The sequence below is a fragment of the Tetrao urogallus genome, assembly GCF_951394365.1.
Source record: "Tetrao urogallus genome assembly, chromosome: 20".
Classification (NCBI taxonomy): domain Eukaryota; kingdom Metazoa; phylum Chordata; class Aves; order Galliformes; family Phasianidae; genus Tetrao; species Tetrao urogallus.
Window position 1 is genome coordinate 8,933,471 of NC_136833.1, and position 19,066 is coordinate 8,952,536.

Consider the following 19,066-nt stretch of genomic DNA (forward strand, 5'->3'; position numbering starts at 1 on the left):
TGGCTGCCTGCTGGAGGTTGCTGCGTGGCTGCGCAGGGCAGGGCAGAGGCGTGCTGTATTTCCAGGCAGGAACACGGATGTGTTCAGGGTGAGATGAGCAGCTTCGGGTTGGGAAGCCGCATGATGCAACGTGTGACGCTGTACAGCTTGCTGCATGTGGTGAGTTTGGTACAGGATGCTGCATCCGTGCAGAAGTACTGCGCTGCAAGGGATGTGTGTGTGAGATGCTCTTTTTTTTGAGATACAGTTGCTTTTTTGAGGGGCTGAGCAGCAGAGATGAGAGGTGATCTGGGGTGCACAGAGGTGTGGTGGCTCTTGCTGGGAGGGTTAAGCTGTGGGGAGGGAGGGAGGGGAGCACACTGCTGTCAGAGCACAGGAAGGTTGGCCCCAGACCCAAACCCTCATGGGAATTCAATCTGTTCTGTCACCTGCGTTCAGGAAAGGAGAGCCTGCAACAGTTGTATAGCAAGGAAAGCAAAACCTTTTGTATTGCAGAATTAAACCGTGAAGGATTTGGTTTAACTGGAAAAGGCTGCTGTGAATGCACAAGGATTGGAAAGAAAGCAAACTGCTCAGGAGAGGAACTGGGACCTTGAGAAGGGGGTTACAGTCCTGTAACTGTGCTACAGGAACCGGTGCTGAGCCAAGCAGTGCAGCCCAACCAGTGGTTCTCAGCAAGCTAATATGTAGCTAATTAATGTGCTGTAGTGCTGAATGGAGGGGTGCTTGGCTGACTTCGGGACGTGGGAGGTACCCACGCAGGCTGTAATGGCAGAGGTGTGAGGAGGCTTTCAGGTGCCCAGCCGGGTCCTCCAGGCTCTCCCAGGTGAGGGCAGAGCTGTGTGCAGGGAGCTCTGATCCGCAGCTGCTCCATCTGCTGTGCGGCTCAGCCGCCTGGCTGCAAATCCTGCGGGATCGGCTGCTGCCGCGGGCATCTCGAGGGCTTCCCAGCGGCAGTAAGGCTGTGCAAGGCTGGTGCTCCCGAGGGGGGGGGGGAGAGCGCGCTGGTGTCGGTGTGCCGAGGCACGGCTGGGAGCAGCAGTGCTTCAGGGCTGCGGCGCTCGCACACTGCAGGTGGGTTTGGCCCTGTGGCATCCGCCGCTGCCGTGCTGGAGGCTGCTACCTGCTGGTGCGCTTTGCAGGCAGCCGTGTGATGCCAAAGCGCCGCTCTGTTGGTACACTGAGGGCAATTGTTGGCCTCGGGGATGTGTGGCCGCTCTGTTTCACCCTGGGCCCCGCAGCTGGCAGCAAACAGCGAGCCCATACTGCGCCCATTGTGCGCCGCGCAGGGAGGGAGGGCTCTGCCCTCAACTGCGCGCGACGCCGATAGCGTTGATAATAAGCGTTGGGTTGATAATAAACCCAACATTAGCACCAAAATAGAAATGGGTAGAAAGCTTGTGGTTTCTCCTATAAACCGCAGTTTGGGGTTTTTTGTTGGTTGTTTGCTGTGTTGTTTTTTTTTTTTTTTTTTTAACAGAAACTTCTGCCTTAGAGCAGCAGAGCCTCCCTCCCTCCTCGCTCTGGTAGCGGCAGTCGGGGCTCCGGGGCTCTGTCCCACCTGCGGCAGCTTGCTTCTCCTTCCATGGCACCGTGCTAACAATTCCTGGTTCTGCCAGGCGTAGCTGCAGATGAGGGTCCAACTTACCCCTCGAGTGCAGTGTTCCCCATTGCCTTTGCACGAGGAAGAGCGATTTGTCTTAATTTGCAATTAAAACAATTTCAGGTAGAAAGCTGAATGAATAACAAATGGGATTCCGTGCAGTTCCTAAGTAAGGACCCTTCCCTCAAGTCTTTCCTATGTGCACGAGGGCAGCAGGGGCTCAGGCTGCAGTGCTCTGTGTGCAGCTGCTTCAGGCATGCTTTGTGCTGCCTTCATGCAGCTGCTGTGCAGCACGTGGCCGCTGCCCAGCACGGAGCAGGGGCTCCGTTGGGATGCAGCAGGAGCAGGGCTGGAGGCACAGCCAGGGCCCGTTGGCTTTGCCCATCCTGTGCTGCTCAGCCTGCCGCGTACCGGAGGACTGAACGTCTGTGAAACAGTTGTGGGGCTATTAACATAATTTTATGCACTAATTTGTGTGATCATTAAAGAGTTGAAAAGGCCATTGTTCACATGAGTAATTACCTCTGTGTTCTAATAGCTTTAATTCATCCTGTAAGCGAGTTTCATATTTGTGTGACTCAGCTGAAGGTTCATGCTTTGGGTATAATACGATTTGAAAGTCCTCATTGCTTGTGGGGTGGGTGGTGCTCGGCTGTGACCCCACACAGCTGCGAGTGCAGGCTGTGTTACCACGGGGTGGGCTGAGGTCCTGCGGGGAACCTCCTGCCCCTGGGGTGGCACACGTGGCCTCTGGGAGCGGAGATTTCATTGCCCGGCAGTGTGCTGTGCCCCAGCTGTGCTCCCCCCAGCAAACAGCAGGGCTGTGCTCTTCTAGAGACTTTTGGGACTGCGTAGCAATGGGGAAAACTTCCTGTGCACCGCTTTGCAGCAGGTGTGGATCTGCCTTCTTTCGCTCTGTGTGTGTGTGCATCCCTGAGGGGCGGCTGCAGGTGGAGGAGCTGGAGGCAGAGGGGCAGCGGTGGCACGGCGCGCCCTGACCTCGCACAGCCAGCACTGCTCCGCAGCTCAGCCTCCAGCGGAGGTCTCCCCACGTACATCCTGTGCCCGCACGCAGCAGCCGCCTCTCAGCCTGGGGTTGTGCCCCCGCTCTGCACATCAGAGCCTCCCCGGCACGGCGCACAGCAGGCAAATGCACCAACATTGATTACTCTGAGAAAATCCATAGCTGCCAAATGAGATTAACCCCCCCTACGCACACGGGCACAGGTCCCACTCAAAGCAAACAGCGGAGAATCAACAACGCGGGTGCACGGCACGAGTGGGGCTGGAGCTGTGCCTGCTGCCCACAGCGCCCGGGGACGGCTCTGTGCCTGCGGGAGGGCAGGAGGCAGCAGCTGCGGGGCTGCGTGGCTGCTGGTGTCGGAGCAGGGATCACTGCTCGGATTTCGGCCGCGCTGTTCTGCGTGGCGCTGACCCAACGTGCGCAGCCGCATGGCACTGCTGGCCAGGCAGATGCTGGGAAGGGAGCGGGGCAGGAGAGGATGTTTCTGCGCAGCCCTCGGCCCCAAAGGAATTATGACTAAAAATGGTCACTGGTGATGAAGCGGAGGAGCGCGCTGCTGTGCGATTGCTTCTCTCGCTGCCGCGTGAAGTTTCAAATCAAGAGCAGAGCTGGGAAGCAGCAGACGTGGTGCAAAGGCAGCATGGTGGGGTCGGGGTGCAGGCAGAGGTCTGAGCTGCAGGCGATGAAGAATTCTGGTGCACCACGTGTACGTGTGGAGCCGAGGGATGGCAGCAGATCTGATGTTAAGTGTGGGTGGGTGGCACTGCCAGCACCGTACCGCTGGGTGTCCCTAAGAAGTGCCACTGCTGCAGCCTTTCCCTGGGGCAGTCTGGGGGTGTGAAATGTGCCAAGGATGGCAGCGAGGCTGGCAGCTGACGTGGTGGTTCTGAGCAGTGTGGATGGGACAGCAATGTGGCAGCAGCAGTGTGGTGGGAAAGTTGCGGCGGAATAGGCAACGTAACAGTGCAGGACTGTGCAGCACTCCCAGCGTGGGGCAGCCCCAAGCTCAAGGTGCTGAGCAGAGATTAGTGAGCGCTCAGCTGAGGGCAAGGAGGTGGAAAGAGATAACGCTGCTTCCCCAGCGCAGGGCTAAACATAGCTGTACTGCTGCTTGGCCGCAGGCACAGCCAGGGCCGTGCTGGGCACAGCGTGGGAGAACCGTGCTGCCATTGGAAGGCTGTGTTAGCATCTGTCACTCACGGGGCTGCAGGGATGTGAGTTGGTGGCACCATAGAGATGGGAGCCATTGGCATTGGTGAGCCTCAAGGGCGGCCCATGATGCGCTGTGATGGGGGTGGGAACCTCGAAGTTTGGTGCTGACAACACGAAAACAGAGTGGGAGAACACGGAGATCCCCGCTGAGGACTCGTAAGGAAACTCCCTCATACTGAGCAGCTTCTTACTGCTGCTCCATTGATAGCCACAATGCCTGGCTGCGGTGATTCAGCCTGGCTGGCTGCTGATTTCCGGCATCCTATTTTCCTCTTTTGAAAAGTGGAGTGATCTTTCAGATGCGCTAATTGCCAGGCACAGAGGATGCTCTGCATGGCGGTGGGAGCTCCCTGCCAAGCAAGCACTGGGACTGAGGAGTACCAGCACCGGTGCTGCTGGCGGGCACAGGCTGGCAGAGGAACCACAGGGGGAGATGGCAGTGGGTGTCATGATGGTGACGGCCATCCACCTGCCCCAGCAGCTTCCCTGGGCTCTGCTCCAGCACAGGTGGTATAGTGGGAGCTCCTTGGGGGATGCCGGGACTCCCAGTGCTGTGTCCTGTAGCTGTGCTGGGGATGACCCCCACAACCACCCGGCAGCCCCACAGCGACCGGTGGCTGTCACAACATCCAGTGTACGTTTCCCAGTTTCATATTTTGCTGTCTCTTTTTAGCTGCCCGGATCTGTTTGAAGAGGAAGTCGAGGCTGCGTGGAGAGCGAATAGAGAAGGCACAAAGTTGGGAAAGCAGCAAAAGGGAACTGCCCCTGGCAGCGATCTCAGTGACGCCATCCCCGCTTATTGACACACTCGAGGGCTCTTCAACCGCTCAGAGCTGTGAAATTCAAAGCACGCTGTGCCGCCCCAGGAGCAGAGCATAAACAGAGCGGGGCTCCTCCGAAGCCGAAATATTTGACAACATTTTCTATTCTTAGCCATCCAAGCGCACGCTCACGAAACGGAGTCGGAGCGCTGCGTGTCAGCGGGCAGCCAAGGGCTGGGGAAGCGCTGCGGCTTCGGCGCACGGCTGGGGACGGTGCGGGTCGCAGCGCCGGGCTCGGATCCGTGCCGCGCTCTCGGAGCAGCGCGAGAGGCACGGAGAGCGGAAACGCTGATCGCGCTTCGGTGTCTCACAGCCCACGATGAGCGCTGACACCCAGGGCGCTGCAAGGGGACGGCACGGAATCGCTGCCCGGGGAGGGAGGGAGCATCCACTTCCACCATCCCCGCGCACCAGCACAGGACGGGGCAGCTAATGGCGCCCGCACACTGCGCGTCGTTAACTGCTTCGTGGCTGCCACGCTGCCGGGAGCCGCTCGGCTCTGTGGGTTTCACGAGTTCTCCACGGTCGTTCCTTCTGCCAGCCCCGGGGACGGGCGCGCTCCCGGCTGAGGGCTGTCCCACCCTCCGCTCCCGGGGCTGCCGGCGGCACCGCGGCGCTGCGCGGCTTTGGGGGTTTGGCGCGGTGCTGCTGGCGTTGGGCGCGGGATGCGGAGCGGGTCAGCGGCAGCGCTCCCGTCCTCTCGTGCCGTGCGGGAAGAAAGGGGGAAGGATTCGTTCCGAGAGGCAGGAAAAGCTGTGTGAGGCGGGCGCTGAGTGGGCCGGGGGATCCCGCTGCCCCAGGAATTCCCGCTGCGCGTTCGCTGCGTACCCGGGCGGCGGCGGCTGCTGATGTTATCGCTGTCCCGGCTCGGTGACTAAGGCAGCTGGAAGGTGCAAGTTAAACAGCGCGGCGCGCCGAGTCACCTGCTGCGTGGGTTTGTCCAAAGCGGTGCTGCGTTAATTAAGACAGAGAGTTTACAAATCTATCCTTTGTTTATTGTGCTTTGGGGCACAGAAAATGTAAATAGGTGTTTTCAAACACTGTGGCTTTTTATATTTCCAGTTATAATTCTGCATAAAGGGAAGTCTGTCAGGTTTGGCATGGGCTTGCCCTTTACCAACACTCTCCTGCAGCTCACGCTCCCCTTGGGGCCATCTGCTCTGCTCTGCTCTGCTTCCTGCAGCTTTCTCCTGACTCTGGGACATCCCGGGTGTGTGGGGCTGCCCCCTGTCCCCCCGCTCAGGGCCCAGCCACACTCATCCGAGAGGAACCCGCTGCTGCTCCCCATTCCCTCCCCTTACAACTGAGTAAGGATGTGCTGAATGTCCTCCCCACTTCTGTTTCTGAAGGTGCTTTATGCCCTCTTGGTTGTTTAACTGTAAAAATAACCAAAACATCAAGTTTGGCCTCCTGAGTACAGATCGGGATTTCTTCGATGACTCAGTGATACGCTCGGGTGGTTCCCTTTGCCTTTAATTGAAGTGAGTGTGAGCCCTCCACAAAGAGCCCTCTCCCAAAGCCCTATTAATGAGTGCTAACGAAAATAACCCAGCAGCCAGAAGAAAAGCACCGCCAGCAGCAGTGATTTCCCTCTCTGTAAGGGTGGGGTTCTCTCTCAGCTCTCCCTGTGGCAGACAGGAGTGCAGGACAGGAGATGACAGCTGCCCTGTGCCCCATTTGGGCACAGCATCCCCAGCAGGAGCTGCCTGGGTTGAGCTGAGGGGACACCTGTAGTACCGACCTGTGGAGTCCTTCATTTGTATGTTTGTCTCAGCTCAGGGCTCCTGCAGCCCAGGGTTGGTACTCGGTGTGTTCCCCCTTCATCTGTGTGTGTGTTTGTCTCAGCTCCTGCAGCCCGCTGACAGTACTTTGTGTGCTCTGTGCTGGATGTATCATAGCAGAGCTTTGCAAAACTCTTTTGATTGCAAACAGATTTTGGCATTACCACTCAGCTCCTACACTGGGGTTTGGAGGAAAAAAATGATGGATACCTGAAGGTGCATGAAACAGCTGCAAGGACAGATGCTAGCAGAAGTGCTGCTGTTTCGCAATAGGGTTGGGAGGTGAAGAAACACAGTCGGTCCTTTACACCACCATGAAGCGCTGGGGTCCCAGCCACATCTCCTGTGCCCCAGCACATTGCTGCTGCAGCAAACCCAGCCTGCCCAGTGTGCTGCTGGGCCCGTCCTTCGTGTTACCGATCATCCAATGCCCAACAGAGTGAAAGAAGCGCCCAGCTCCCCAGCGAGGGGGGAAGTAATACGGGACGCATCAGCGAGGTGAGGCAGATGGAGCCCTGCATGCTGAGCTCGGGCTCTGTGGAAACCAAGGGTGACCAACATCACCGTGTGTCTGTGCACGCAGTGATGGGGCAGACGCTCCCGCGGCCAAGGGCTGCGTGCGGTGGTGTGGGGCTGGGCCTGGCAACGGCAGAGAGGAGCTGCGGGCAGAAAGGGAAAGTGCTGCTCTCGCCCCGGGTTCCTCGTGTCCCCGGCTCCCGGACACACAGCCCTTTCCCTGCAAGCAGAGCCGCGGCTCCGAGCCCCTCGCACCGCCGTGTCGGACCCACGCGTGTGCGCTCCCGTGGAGCAGCGGTGCCCCCGGAGCGCGGCTGAGCCCCGATCCCTTCGCTCTCGGGGCTGCGCTTGATGTGTGTAAACACATAATTGAGGGTAAGCGTACGCTTAATTGTTTGTGGCTTTGATTTGCATTCGGGTGCCGCGCGGAGGACGCCTCAGCCGCCGCCGAACGCGGGCAGCCCGCTCGTGGGAGGCGCGGGGGGCGCCGAGCCGAGGCCCGGCGGGGAGGCCCGGGGGCAGCGGGGCGGCGGCGCGGCTCCGGGCTCCAGGCGGGGCGCGGCCCGGGAGCGCCGAGGGATCCCCGGGGCGGCCCCGCGCCCGCCCTCCGCCCGCACCCGCGGGGCGAAGCCGCCCCCCGCCGCCGCCGCCGCCGCCCCCGCGGCTCCTGCCGGCTCCCTCCCCGCGCCGCGGGCGGGGGCGGCGGGCGGGGAGAGCGGGGAGGAAGGCGGGAGGGAGGGGAGCGGAGGGCGGCGCGGCCGGGCCCCCGCCCGGGGCCGGCAGCGGGGCAGCGGCCCTGGACACCGCGCCCGCTCCTCCATCTTCTCTCGCCACAGCGCTCGCCTCGGCTTCCCCAGCCCGGGACCGGCCCATTGCCAGCCCCGCGGGGGGGGGCGGCCCGCCCGCCGCGCCGCCCCGGCCCCGCCGCCCGCCCGCCGCCGCGCCGCGCCGCCCCGGGCCCCTCCGCCCGCCCCGAGCCGAGGGAGCGGCGGGGGCGGCGCCGCGGAGCTCCGGGCCCGCACCGCCCCGCCGGGCCGCGCCGCCGCCGCCTCCCCCCTCTGGGCCGCAGTGGTGCAGCCCGGAGGTTAGCGGAAGCGGCCGCTCGGCGCTGCCATGTTGAGCCGCCGCCGCCGCCGCCGCTTTGTTGTCGGCTCCATGTAGCTGGGGCCCGGGGGAAGGAGGGAGGGGGGCGCCGCGCCGCCGGAGCCGCCGCCGGAGCCGCCGCCGCCCGCCGAGGCCGGGACGCCCCCGCCATGGAGGCCAACTGGACCGCGTTCCTCTTTCAGGTGAGGCCCCGCCGCGGCCGCCCGCGCCCCCCCCTCCTCCCTCCCTCCCCGCGGCCGCCGCGCTCCGCCAGGGCCCGGCTGTCACTCAGCGCCGCCGCCCGGCCCCCGCCCGCCTCCCCCGGCCCCGCGGCGCGGCGCGGCCCGCCGGCCTCCCTCCTTCCCTCCCTCCCTCCCTCTTCTCTCCTCCGCTTTCCTCTCCTTTCCTCCTCCTCCTCTCTCCCTGTTACTTTTTCTCCGTCTTTATTTTTTTCCTTTTTTTCCCCCCCTTGTTGTGATTTTTTTTTTTTTTTCCGTGCGTGTGTGTGCGGGTGGGGGGAGCAGCCCCGCCGTTATCACGAGGATTATCCCCTTTCCCGCTGTTATTTTTGATCTTTATTCGAGTTTTCCTCCCCCCGCCGTTCCCCCCCGCTCCCCGCCAAAAGGACGCGCACGGCGCAGCCTCCGGCACTGCGGGGCCGTTAATCCCGCCGGCTCGGGCCGCGTGCCGCCTCCGAGGGCGCCGTGGCCGGGAGCAGCGCTGCCCTCCCGCCGCCGTCCGCCCCTCCCCGGCCGCGGTGCGGAGGGCGATGCGCGGCGCGGAGCCCCCAAGCCCCCGCCGGGCTTTGTCAGCCGCATCCCCGCACGCCGCGCCGTTGTTTTTCTCGCTCTTCGATAAGCATAAAAGGTGATAAAGCGCATAACCGCGGCGGCGTTGCAAAAAGGGGAGTTAAATAAATCCGCGCGCATCATCGTCCTCGAGGTGAAGCGCTGCCGGGCCGCCGTGCTGCGGGAGACGAAGCGCCGCTCGCGGGCGGTGCGGGGCGGCCGCGGCTTCCCCGGGAGCGCCGGGCGCTGCCTCGGAGGTGTCCGCGCGGCCGCTCGCTGCCGTTTCTGGGGCGGCTGCTGTGCTCCCGAGCGGCGGCGACGCGCTGTGATGTAGCGGAGGGTTTTGCTGCCGTAGGTAGGAGCCGGCAGTCCGCCTGCCCGGCGCGCCCGCTGATGGATGGCGTGGAAGCGTCCTCAGCCGACTTTGGCCTGGGAGTTTTCCTCCGATACTTTTATCTTCCCCCGGAATAATAAAGCTTTCCAACCTCCTAATAAATGCCGAGTATCGTTTCTGGAGTCGTTTTGTTAAAGCCGGGGACTTGGGATGTGAGCATCCTAACGGGCCCCGCAAAGACGAGCATCATGAAGTGCTCTTCTGCTTTCCGTTCTTCTCTCCGTCCTTAAGCATTTCTTCTTTCTGTTCTCCCCAACACGTTGGCTCAAATGAGTGACAGAAAGTACATTTTAACCCCCTCCTCCTATGGCTTAAATAACAAGTACAACGGAACAAACGTCCACCAGCTCTTTTTGGGGGCTTTTATTTCAGGTGCTTTTCGGATTTCTAAGGGAAGGTTCAATGTAGGATGTAAGTTAGTTTACAGCTGTAAATTGTAGCAAAATGTTTCTAGAGGAGGTTGCAGTGTGTCAGCAGGGCTGTGCTGGGGAGCTGCTGTTCCCAGTCCGAGCTGTGGCTGCTCTGGGCAGCCGTCACTGCCTGAAGCCATGGTTATGGTATGGAATGAGCCGTCCTTGTGATTTTGAAACCCACTCTGAGTATCAGCCCGGAAAGCGAAAGTTGTATCTGCTCCTGTTGAAGGACTCATCCATCAAACAGGGTATGCGAGATATGACTCACGCTAATTTGTTGCTCTCACATTAAGGCTTGAGCACAAAAATCTCTTCGCCTCTGGCGCTGGAAGTTCGCAGTGCCGCGTCTTGCGGCCCTCTGTCACAAGATTGTTTGTTTGCTGTCCCCCCGGAAAGGAGGATTTCCTGATAGAACGGGGCTGTTCTGCCCAGAGCTGTCCCAGGCAGTCGGAACAGCAGCGCTGAGCGTTTGGAAGAGTGAAGAGCTCTGTGCCAGCGCAGCACAGCCGTGTGAGGGGCCTCTGTGCGGCAGGTGCTGTGTCCCTTTTCGAGCAGCAGGGCACAGGCTGCTCCTTTTAGGATGGCCCTAAGGGCGAGCGAGGGGCAGCGCTGTGTAGGGCAGTGCTGTGTGCCGGGCTGCATGGAAAGAAGCACTGCTGCTCACCCGGCCGTCAGCCCTTACGTAAGCGGCGGCCCCGCAGCACGCAGCCTTATGAATATACATTGGTCTGTGGCCAGCAACTGTGTCCCTTTGGTGGGAAGGAGTGCCTCGGTGCCTCTGAGTGCTGGTGATATTGTAAGGCTTAAAAATAACCATAAACTGCGCGAATTTGAACCCAGTCCAAAGGATTTGGGCTCCTATTATCCGATCTGGTAGCTCTGCCTTTGAAACAGTATCTCAGGAGCTATCCTTAGGTGCTCTTAAGTGTCTCCTGCTGCAGTTAACAACATTGTCGAATGCTTATTTAAAGTCGGCTGTAAAATGTGTCAGTTGGTTGTTTTTTTTCCCCAAATTAAAATTGTATTCGAGTATGCAGCTTGCTTAATATGGTGCTTTTGAAGCGTGTTGGTCCTATCTTTTTAAATGCAATGGAGGCGTCCCATCTCACAGCCGTAGGGAAGTTCCTGGCAGCCGCTCGGCTCGGGCAGGAGCTGTGAGGTGAGGAGGATGTGTGCGGTGTTGGTTTGGCAGCACGGCCACCGGGACAGCCCTGTGCTCTGCTCTGTGCTCATCCCTTCTGCACACAACCCTGCTGCTGCTGTTTGCAGTGCTGCAGCGGTGACATGCGGGCACCCAGTGCATCCCGCGCTCCTCACGACCGCAGGGCTGTGCTGGCTCCTTCCTACAAATTTGCTCTCCTGTTATCACAGCAAACCTGCAAACTATTTTCCTGTCAGATAGGCTCGGAGTGTTACAGAGCACGTATTCCTTCCCACGTGGCTTGGTGTTTGTGTCCACTGATGGCTTTTATCCAAAGGCCGTCGGCCCCGCACTGCGAGGTGTGAGTGGAGCAGGGAGCAGAGCAGGGGTGTGCGGGGCTGAGAGCTGCTGCTGGGAAGTGCTGCTGCCTGCGAGGGGTTCCCCACAAGGGGCACGGCGTGCTTCTAAAAAAGCTGCCTTCTTGTGAGGGCACCATGAGTTTGAGCGTTAGCCAGGCTGCGCTTTGTAAAGCTGTCTGTCTGCCGCCAAACAGAAGCAGATGCATGGGGGCTGCAGTGTCCACCTTTGAGTGGTGAGAGCACTGCATGTTGCTTTGGGGAGAAAGCTGTAGGAAAGGAGCCCCAGAGGGCTGTGGCACTGAGCTCACACCGAGTGTGAGTTCCCCAGGCTTGCCTTCACACCGGGCAAACTGCGCTAATGCCCAGGATGATCTGAAACTGCTCTGATCAGACCGAGATGCATCTTGAATACAGATGCGCTTAAACTGGCTTAAGGTGCTAGAGTGATTTATTTTAATGCTCCATTAGGCTGAATTGCTCTGTGTTGTTTCTGAACCACTTTAAGTTTGTATCTGCTCGGGCTTTGTCCCCATCTGACGGGCGAGATTTGATGTCGGTGTTTTCTGCCTTAGAATGAACAGCGCTCGGTGCCCAGGGGCTGCCGCTCGGCCAAGGGCCGCCTGCCATGGCACAGCGCCGGTGCCCCTCTGCCTTCCCAGGGCTTCTCCCAGCCCTTCTGTCTCCTCTCAGCCATTGGGTCAGCCTCGAACTCTTCCCCTGCCCGTGCTCTGTGCAGTCCCCGGTCCCTGGTAGTTCCCAGCTGTGCAGGGCGTCGGGCAGCGCGGGCGCTGCTGAGTGCAGCAGTGCAGCTCCTGGTTGGGTTGCTCTGGTTGCTCAGTGCTCCGCTGGTATGAACGCGTTGTTTGAACAGGATGGGTTATCGCAGCTCAGCTCCAGGCAGCTGCAGCCGAATCCCCGGCGTGCAGAGAGCTGGGTGTAAGTGGAAAGGTGGGGCGGGATTTTGCAACTGTGACGGAGTGCTCAGAAAGTCCTGCTGGGGCACCCGATACGATCGTTAGTAAAACGAGTTATCTGCTATGTAAAGATCAAGCGATACGGCAGTAAAAGATCTGACGGGCGCCTCGTTGTTTTCCATAAGAAATGTTGCCCTCCGGAAACTTAATAATGATTTGATTGCTACGGTGTGTGCCTCGCTGCACTTCCTCACCGCAGACTCCGCGCCGTGTGTGCATTTGAAGCGTGTGTGAGTTACCCTGTTTGAAACCAAACTTACGTAACCTTCTCCAGTTGGCACTTCCACGGCCTTCGGTCTAACATTTGCTTTCCCGTAGTGTGTAAATGTTCTCAGCGTGTCAAAGGGAGCGTCCCTCCCGGGAACTGAAGTGTGACTGTTTGGTTTTAGGCACACGAAGCCTCCCATCACCAACAGCAGGCAGCGCAGAACAGCTTGTTGCCTCTCCTGAGCTCTGCAGTAGAGCCACCTGATCAGAAGCCGATTCTGCCCTTACCAATAACGCAGAAACCTCAGCCCGCACCAGAAACATTAAAGGATGCTATTGTTGGGATTAAAAAGGAAAAACCTAAAACCTCCTTTGTGTGCACTTACTGCAGCAAGGCTTTCAGGGACAGCTACCATTTGAGGCGCCACGAGTCCTGCCACACAGGGATAAAATTGGTGTCACGGCCAAAGAAAACTCCCACCACAATGGTGCCCCTAATCTCCACCATCGCCGGTGACAACAGCCGAAGCTCCTTGGTGTCCACCATCGCCGGCATCCTGTCCACGGTCACCACGTCTTCCTCCGCCACCAACCCCAGCAGCAGCGCCGGTGCCACGGCCATGGCAGTGACGCAGACGGTGAAGAAGCCCAGCAAGCCCGTCAAGAAGAACCACGCCTGCGAGATGTGCGGGAAGGCCTTCAGGGACGTGTACCACCTCAACCGGCACAAGCTGTCCCACTCGGACGAAAAACCCTTCGAATGTCCGATCTGCAATCAGCGCTTCAAAAGAAAGGATCGCATGACCTACCACGTGAGGTCTCACGAAGGTGGCATCACAAAACCGTACACCTGTGGTGTTTGTGGAAAAGGCTTCTCGAGGTACCATGTAGAAAATCCCAGGCGAGCTCAAGTATTGGCTTTTCATAACCAAGAGGGGTTAAGCTGTCATAGCGAGGGGTGGGAAAGGGGCGAGGGGATAAAGAGCCGTGCTCAGCTCCGGAGCACAGGCGGGCAGCAAGCAGTCGATGTTTTGAAATGATTTCCTCACCTTGGGTACATCGGTGCTGCTGGTGCTCGCAGAGCCACGCTCAGCCGTCGGGCACAGCAGGCTGTCACCCTGCCCCTCAGCAAGGCCGTAGGGCTGTCGGTCTGTCACCTTTACACGAGGTGCTGCCCTTTCCAGATGTGTAAGAAGAAGTAAGTTTCACGCTGCAGGTTGGGGCTCCTCTGCGTTCCTCCATCTAGCAGTGTGTAGGTAGGGGGGGTGTGGGCTGCAGAGGGCCGGCAGCGCGCTGTTCAGGTGTCATTGCTATGTATTTGTAACAGTGCGCGTTTTCTTTTCTCTTTCTCTCTTTTTGCAGGCCTGATCATTTAAGCTGTCACGTTAAACATGTTCATTCAACAGAGAGACCCTTCAAATGCCAAGTAAGGGCTACCATTATTTGTTAAGAACAATATGTCGTTGTATAGTTAGAATCTCAGGGGAGTAATCGTTGCAGAACTGCATTTGCTCTTGGACTTTTCTGTGGAATGCAAGTTTGGGAATAAAGTCTCATCTGCACTACTTAGCAGCTGCGTGGCAGCAGTTTGAAAGGCTGCAGGGGCTGCTCCCGCAGGAAGATGAGAGGCTTCTTGCTTTGCTGCAGAACAACAGAGTTGTTTCATGGTGCGCTTAGCAGGAGGATTGTAACATCCTCAGCTCAGTGCTGGTTACTGCAGTCGTGTGTGTGATGTGTTTCTCAGTATATCCTTCACAATGCATTGGAATAGTTGATTCTGGATGTGTTCTTTTGCTGGAACATGAAAGCACGTTGCCCTAAGTTGATGACTTAGTGTAAGAGAAATAACCTGAATACCTTTGAACAATTAACTGTTTTGCTTGGAATATATCTGCATGTTCCAACCTGTGTTTTAGTGACTCATCGTATGTATGAAAGTTTTGTGTAAAAAGAATGGCTTTAGAAAAAGGTTTTGTTTCCCTCTTCTGATTTGGTTGGAGACAGAAGTAATTGAACACTTCACCTTTGTGTAGTGGAATGGTATCAGGTACCAACGGTGCCTGTGCTGGGTGGGTTTCTGTAAATCACCTCTAGCTTTGTTAGGGAAGGCAACCCACTACTTTAGGGCAGCTCAGATAGTGGAGAACGCAATTTCTGTCCTAGTCATCTCTGAAGCCAGCTTCCATGAAGCTCCTGGGTAATGCTGAGCTCGGCTCAGCAGTTTGATTTTGGTCTCTCTATAAATGTAGGCAAAACTTGGGGTAGTCAGTACGCCTAAGACACCTCTGGCACCTGGAAAGTGGAATAGGTTTGCAGGGGGCATGCAATTCATACTGTAACCATACTGTCTGCACTTTGAGTCTAACTGTTGTCCTTCATATAGACGTGCACTGCTGCCTTTGCCACCAAAGACAGACTGCGGACACACATGGTGCGCCATGAAGGAAAGGTATCGTGTAATATCTGTGGTAAACTTCTGAGTGCAGCATATATCACCAGCCACTTAAAGACACACGGGCAGAGCCAAAGTATCAACTGTAATACCTGTAAACAAGGCATCAATAAAAGTAGGTGAACGTTTTAAAAGCATTTCTAATACCAATGTGTTTGCAAAGGGAATTGCCTTTGATTACATTAAAATGCAAGAGCGTACCCGCCTCTGTGGGTATTCGCACCTATTAAAATAGATATTTCATAACAGGTTCTTCTGTAGCTCAAGAACTTGGCATATGTGGAATTGGTTTGCTGCTAGACTGGGCTGCTGGGAATGTCTAAAATGCCTGATTGTTGAGCTTGGAAATTTGGATGTGAGATATTTTTTGAGGTGTAGGGTTACAGCTCTGGCTTTGTAAGTCAGTGCGGCGGTGCTAAGCCAGTTCATCTGAGGCATTTACAGCAGTTGGTAGAGGTGGAAATGATGAGCTGTAATGTGGCCAGGGGGAAGTAATGTGCTGTTCTGTGATGCAAAGGTAAACTGAAAATTTGAAGTCATGCTTGGAAGAAAAAGTAAAAAGGCCTTTAGGAAAAAAAATGGAACTGAGGTTTAAAAGAAGTGGAATCTGCTAACCAGCTTTTGATTCTAGAGACTCGCTGTGGTCTTTTATTTCAGTCTTTCTAAAATACAAATAAAATAATGAGAAAGGAGGTTCGTTTTTGGCAGAGAAGGCAGATGTTCCTGATTTGCATTGTGTTTTAAACATTGGAAAAGTAGTTGTATAAAACACAGAATTAATTACATGGTTTTAAGCACCTCTGTGACTTTTTGCTCCTGGAATCCTACGAGATTCCACTCTTTTTGGAGGAAGCCTTTGTCATCTCAGCAGAAAACAGAGTAAATTTTCAAGGTGAATTTGTGTTCTTACTTAATTGGCATAGCATGCATGAGTGAAGAGACCAGCAATCAGAAGCAGCAGCAGCAGCAGCAACAGCAGCAGCAGCAACAACAACAGCAACAACAGCAACAGCAGCAGCAGCAACAGCAACAACAGCAGCAGCAGCAGCAGCAGCAGCAGCATGTAACAAGTTGGCCTGGAAAGCAGGTAGAGACCTTGAGATTGTGGGAAGAGGCCGTCAAAGCAAGGAAGAAAGGTAAAATGGAACAAAACTTACTTGGTTTTATAAGATAATTGAGTTTATGGTTATATGGGGAGTTTAAGGAGTCAGAAAAGAGTGGTAGATAAAAATGTCATTCTCGGAAGCTAGAAGGTATAGCTGAAAATGAGCAGGAGGATACCATCACCAAAATTAAGCTCGTAAAGAATCTCTTTATTGCTTGCTTCCCCTTGGTCTCTGTGATTCAATGTGTGTGTGGCAGTCATCAATTATAAAGGGATGTTTGTATCTGCTCCAAGGCAAGAGTGTGTTTTTCCGCTTGCATGTGGTTTTGAGCTGTGTTTATGTATATTTACCAGTTGTTAACTTGCGTGCATATATATATTTATATGTATATATATACACACGTACAACACCTCTGTCTTTGCATCATCAGCTTGCATCTGAATGCTTTCTGTGTTCCTTCCAGCCTTTCTCTCCTGACTTATGCAGTTCACTTTGTGATTGTATTGCATGAAGCTTTCTGAAACTTGTGAAACTTTACTCTTCCATCTCTTTTTTTTTTTAATTACAAAATTAACTTATATGTGAAAGTGCTTTTCATTATTGCTAGCGCCCAGCTTACACGTGCCTGTCCTACTGTCACCAAAGTTGAATAGCTTCCTTTTGTTGGTCAGTGCGTCAGCTCTGTAGAGAATAGATTGCTTCAGCTTAGTGTCTTGTTTGGTGTACAATGGTTTAAAGCTTCCTGCTACCGCTAGCTCGTTCTTTTTGCATCAGTTTGCTTTCTAATGCCTGTCGTTGACTCTTGTAGATTACGTGTTTTAGAAGAAATTCTTAGTGACCACTAACTGCTTTTCACTGTCTGTTTTTAGTAATAAATGTTCTCAACTCACTTTTTTTTCCCCTTTTTTCTCCTAATTTCCTTTCAGTTTTCCCTCTTTTCTAGGTCATATTTGTGTATTAGGCTGCTAGCTCCTTTCTCCTTCGCTGTTATTTCAATTGAATTGAATCCTGTGATTTAAAGTTTAGAAACAGCTTGTTTGTGTTAAAACGTAGCAATAGCAGACATTAAATATGATGAGGCCACCAGGTGGATAAAGCAAAGGGGTGCTGGATGTAGAAAATCCGAGTAACCTTTTTCTGCTTGTTCCCGTTTCCTGTTCCCTCCTTTCTTATTGCCATTATGTGCGCTGTAACAGAATCTGCTTTGGGACGGACTGGTGGGTGAGGGAGGGGGGCGGGGAGAAATGCGGTGGAATGGATGATGGTCGTTAATGAGCTGAACTGGGGAGGGGACGTGGGCGGGCTGTCGGCGTGTTACTGCGCGTGGAGGGCGAAGCCGGGCCAGCCGGTGCCGTGCCTGTGTGCTGCTCTTCTCATGCCGGTTCTCCTGCGCTGGTGCCACCTGTCGTGTTGGCTTTACAATAGATGGGATCTTTTTAGTCTAGTACTATTTCATTTTCACAGTTTTTTTTTTTTTTTAACTCTTTCCCTTCCCTCCCACTCCTCCTAGATATGGACTTTGAAGAACCAACAGTAACCCTTGAATGGGGCTAATGTTGCTTTCAAAGTTAACTCTGTCTTGGTACATTTGTATTGCCCGAGTGGCAGCAGTGGACTCTTTGCTCCTGGCTTACCTCCTGACACGTGGGTGTAGACTGAGCTTGGTGTCCTGCCCTACAAATGTGGAATAAGACACGACTTAGACGTGCTGTAACCTTGACCTAGCATGTATTTTTGTCGGTTTCTCTAGCAGCCACCCCCTTCCTTCACCCACGGCCATCAGCCCGCTTCTGTTTTTGGAGCCTCCTCAGTGTGGGCAGCCGGCAGGTGGTGCTGATGCCCAGCGATCCCCGCGGCAGCCCGGCAGTGCCCAGCAGCGGGCACGGGCCCCTGGCTCTTCCTTGTCTGCCGCTTAATTCCTGCTTGCTGCAAAACCGAGTCACGCAGAGCTTGGTGCGGGGCGGTAGCTTTGTGTGAGAGGCGGTGGGGTCGGAGGCTGTCCGGACTGGGGAGCCTTGGAAATCGCTCAGTAGGAGCGCCGCGATCGGTGGAACGGCCTGGTAGAAATGATTAAGTGTGAAGTGAGCAGGTAAATATTGCAATGAGCTGTGCTTATCAGTCCCTAATAACGACTTTTTAAAACCTTCACAGAATGTCAGTTCACCTTTGAGAAGGCTATAGAGTACGTACCATTCGGTATGTACACTCTCTCCTCTATTTATAATGTTCCTCTCGGGAGGATTTTTTGATTGTACGATGCTGTTTTTATGAACATCGAAACCCTCTTTAAAGACCTCGTTTGATTTCCCGGGAAAGAATGCTGAATTCAAATGAACTGCATGAGTTTGTATTTCTCGTAGGCTATCGAATGTTAACAGATTTAACTTAATAGTAATTCCTAACAGAAAATGATTCCAGAATTTGTACTCTTGTACTTGTTTGATTTTTGTTTTTGTTTTTGTTTTTAGATCTCGTCCATGGTTTTTTATGTGTTAAAAACTTTTTGTCTTTTTATGTCTCATTTTTAGAAGCTGCTAACTTGTGCCAAACCTCCACTGCTGCTACTACGCCTGTGACTCTTACTACTCCATTCAATATAACGTCCTCTGTGGCTTCTGGGACTATCACAAACCCAGTCACAGTGGCAGCTGCAATGAGCATGAGAAGTCCAGTAAATGTATCAAGTGCAGTTAATATATCCAGTCCGATGAACCTAGGGCATCCTGTAACTATAACCAGTCCATTGTCCATGACATCTCCATTAACGCTCACCACACCAGTCAATCTTCCCACCCCAGTAACAGCTCCAGTGAATATAGCACACCCGGTCACTATCACGTCTCCCATGAACCTCCCCACACCGATGACGTTGGCTGGTCCCTTAAACATAGCGATGAGACCAGTAGAGAGCATGCCTTTCCTGCCCCAGGCCTTGCCCACGTCTCCTCCCTGGTAAAGAATTTCTCAACAGTATTAAAAGGATTAAAATGGAATCCTTACCAGCAGTTCTTTTTTGGGGTTTGTTTGCTTGTTTTGTTTTGGTTTTGTTTGTTTTTTTTGTTCTTCTTCCCCCTCCCCCCCTTTTTTTTTAAGTTAATAATAAATCCAATCTAAGGCACCGCGGTGACGCACCATCAGAGAGCGTAGTAGCATCTTCCCCTGTTGATTTGGCTCGTGTGGTTCAATCTTGAG

The 19,066-nt window shown here is 55.1% G+C and overlaps 1 protein-coding gene across 1 annotated transcript; it reads left to right on the forward strand.

The window, feature by feature from the left end:
• Positions 1-8,210: 8,210 nt before the first annotated feature.
• VEZF1 (vascular endothelial zinc finger 1) lies at positions 8,211-18,830 on the forward strand (the record flags this gene model as incomplete). Its single annotated transcript, XM_079545324.1, has 7 exons — positions 8,211-8,243; positions 12,499-13,196; positions 13,679-13,742; positions 14,700-14,883; positions 15,692-15,756; positions 15,811-15,904; positions 18,403-18,830. 7 exons carry the CDS (start codon positions 8,211-8,213, stop codon positions 18,828-18,830), a joined length of 1,566 nt encoding a protein of 521 aa, XP_079401450.1.
• Between the last annotated feature and the right edge of the window lie 236 nt (positions 18,831-19,066).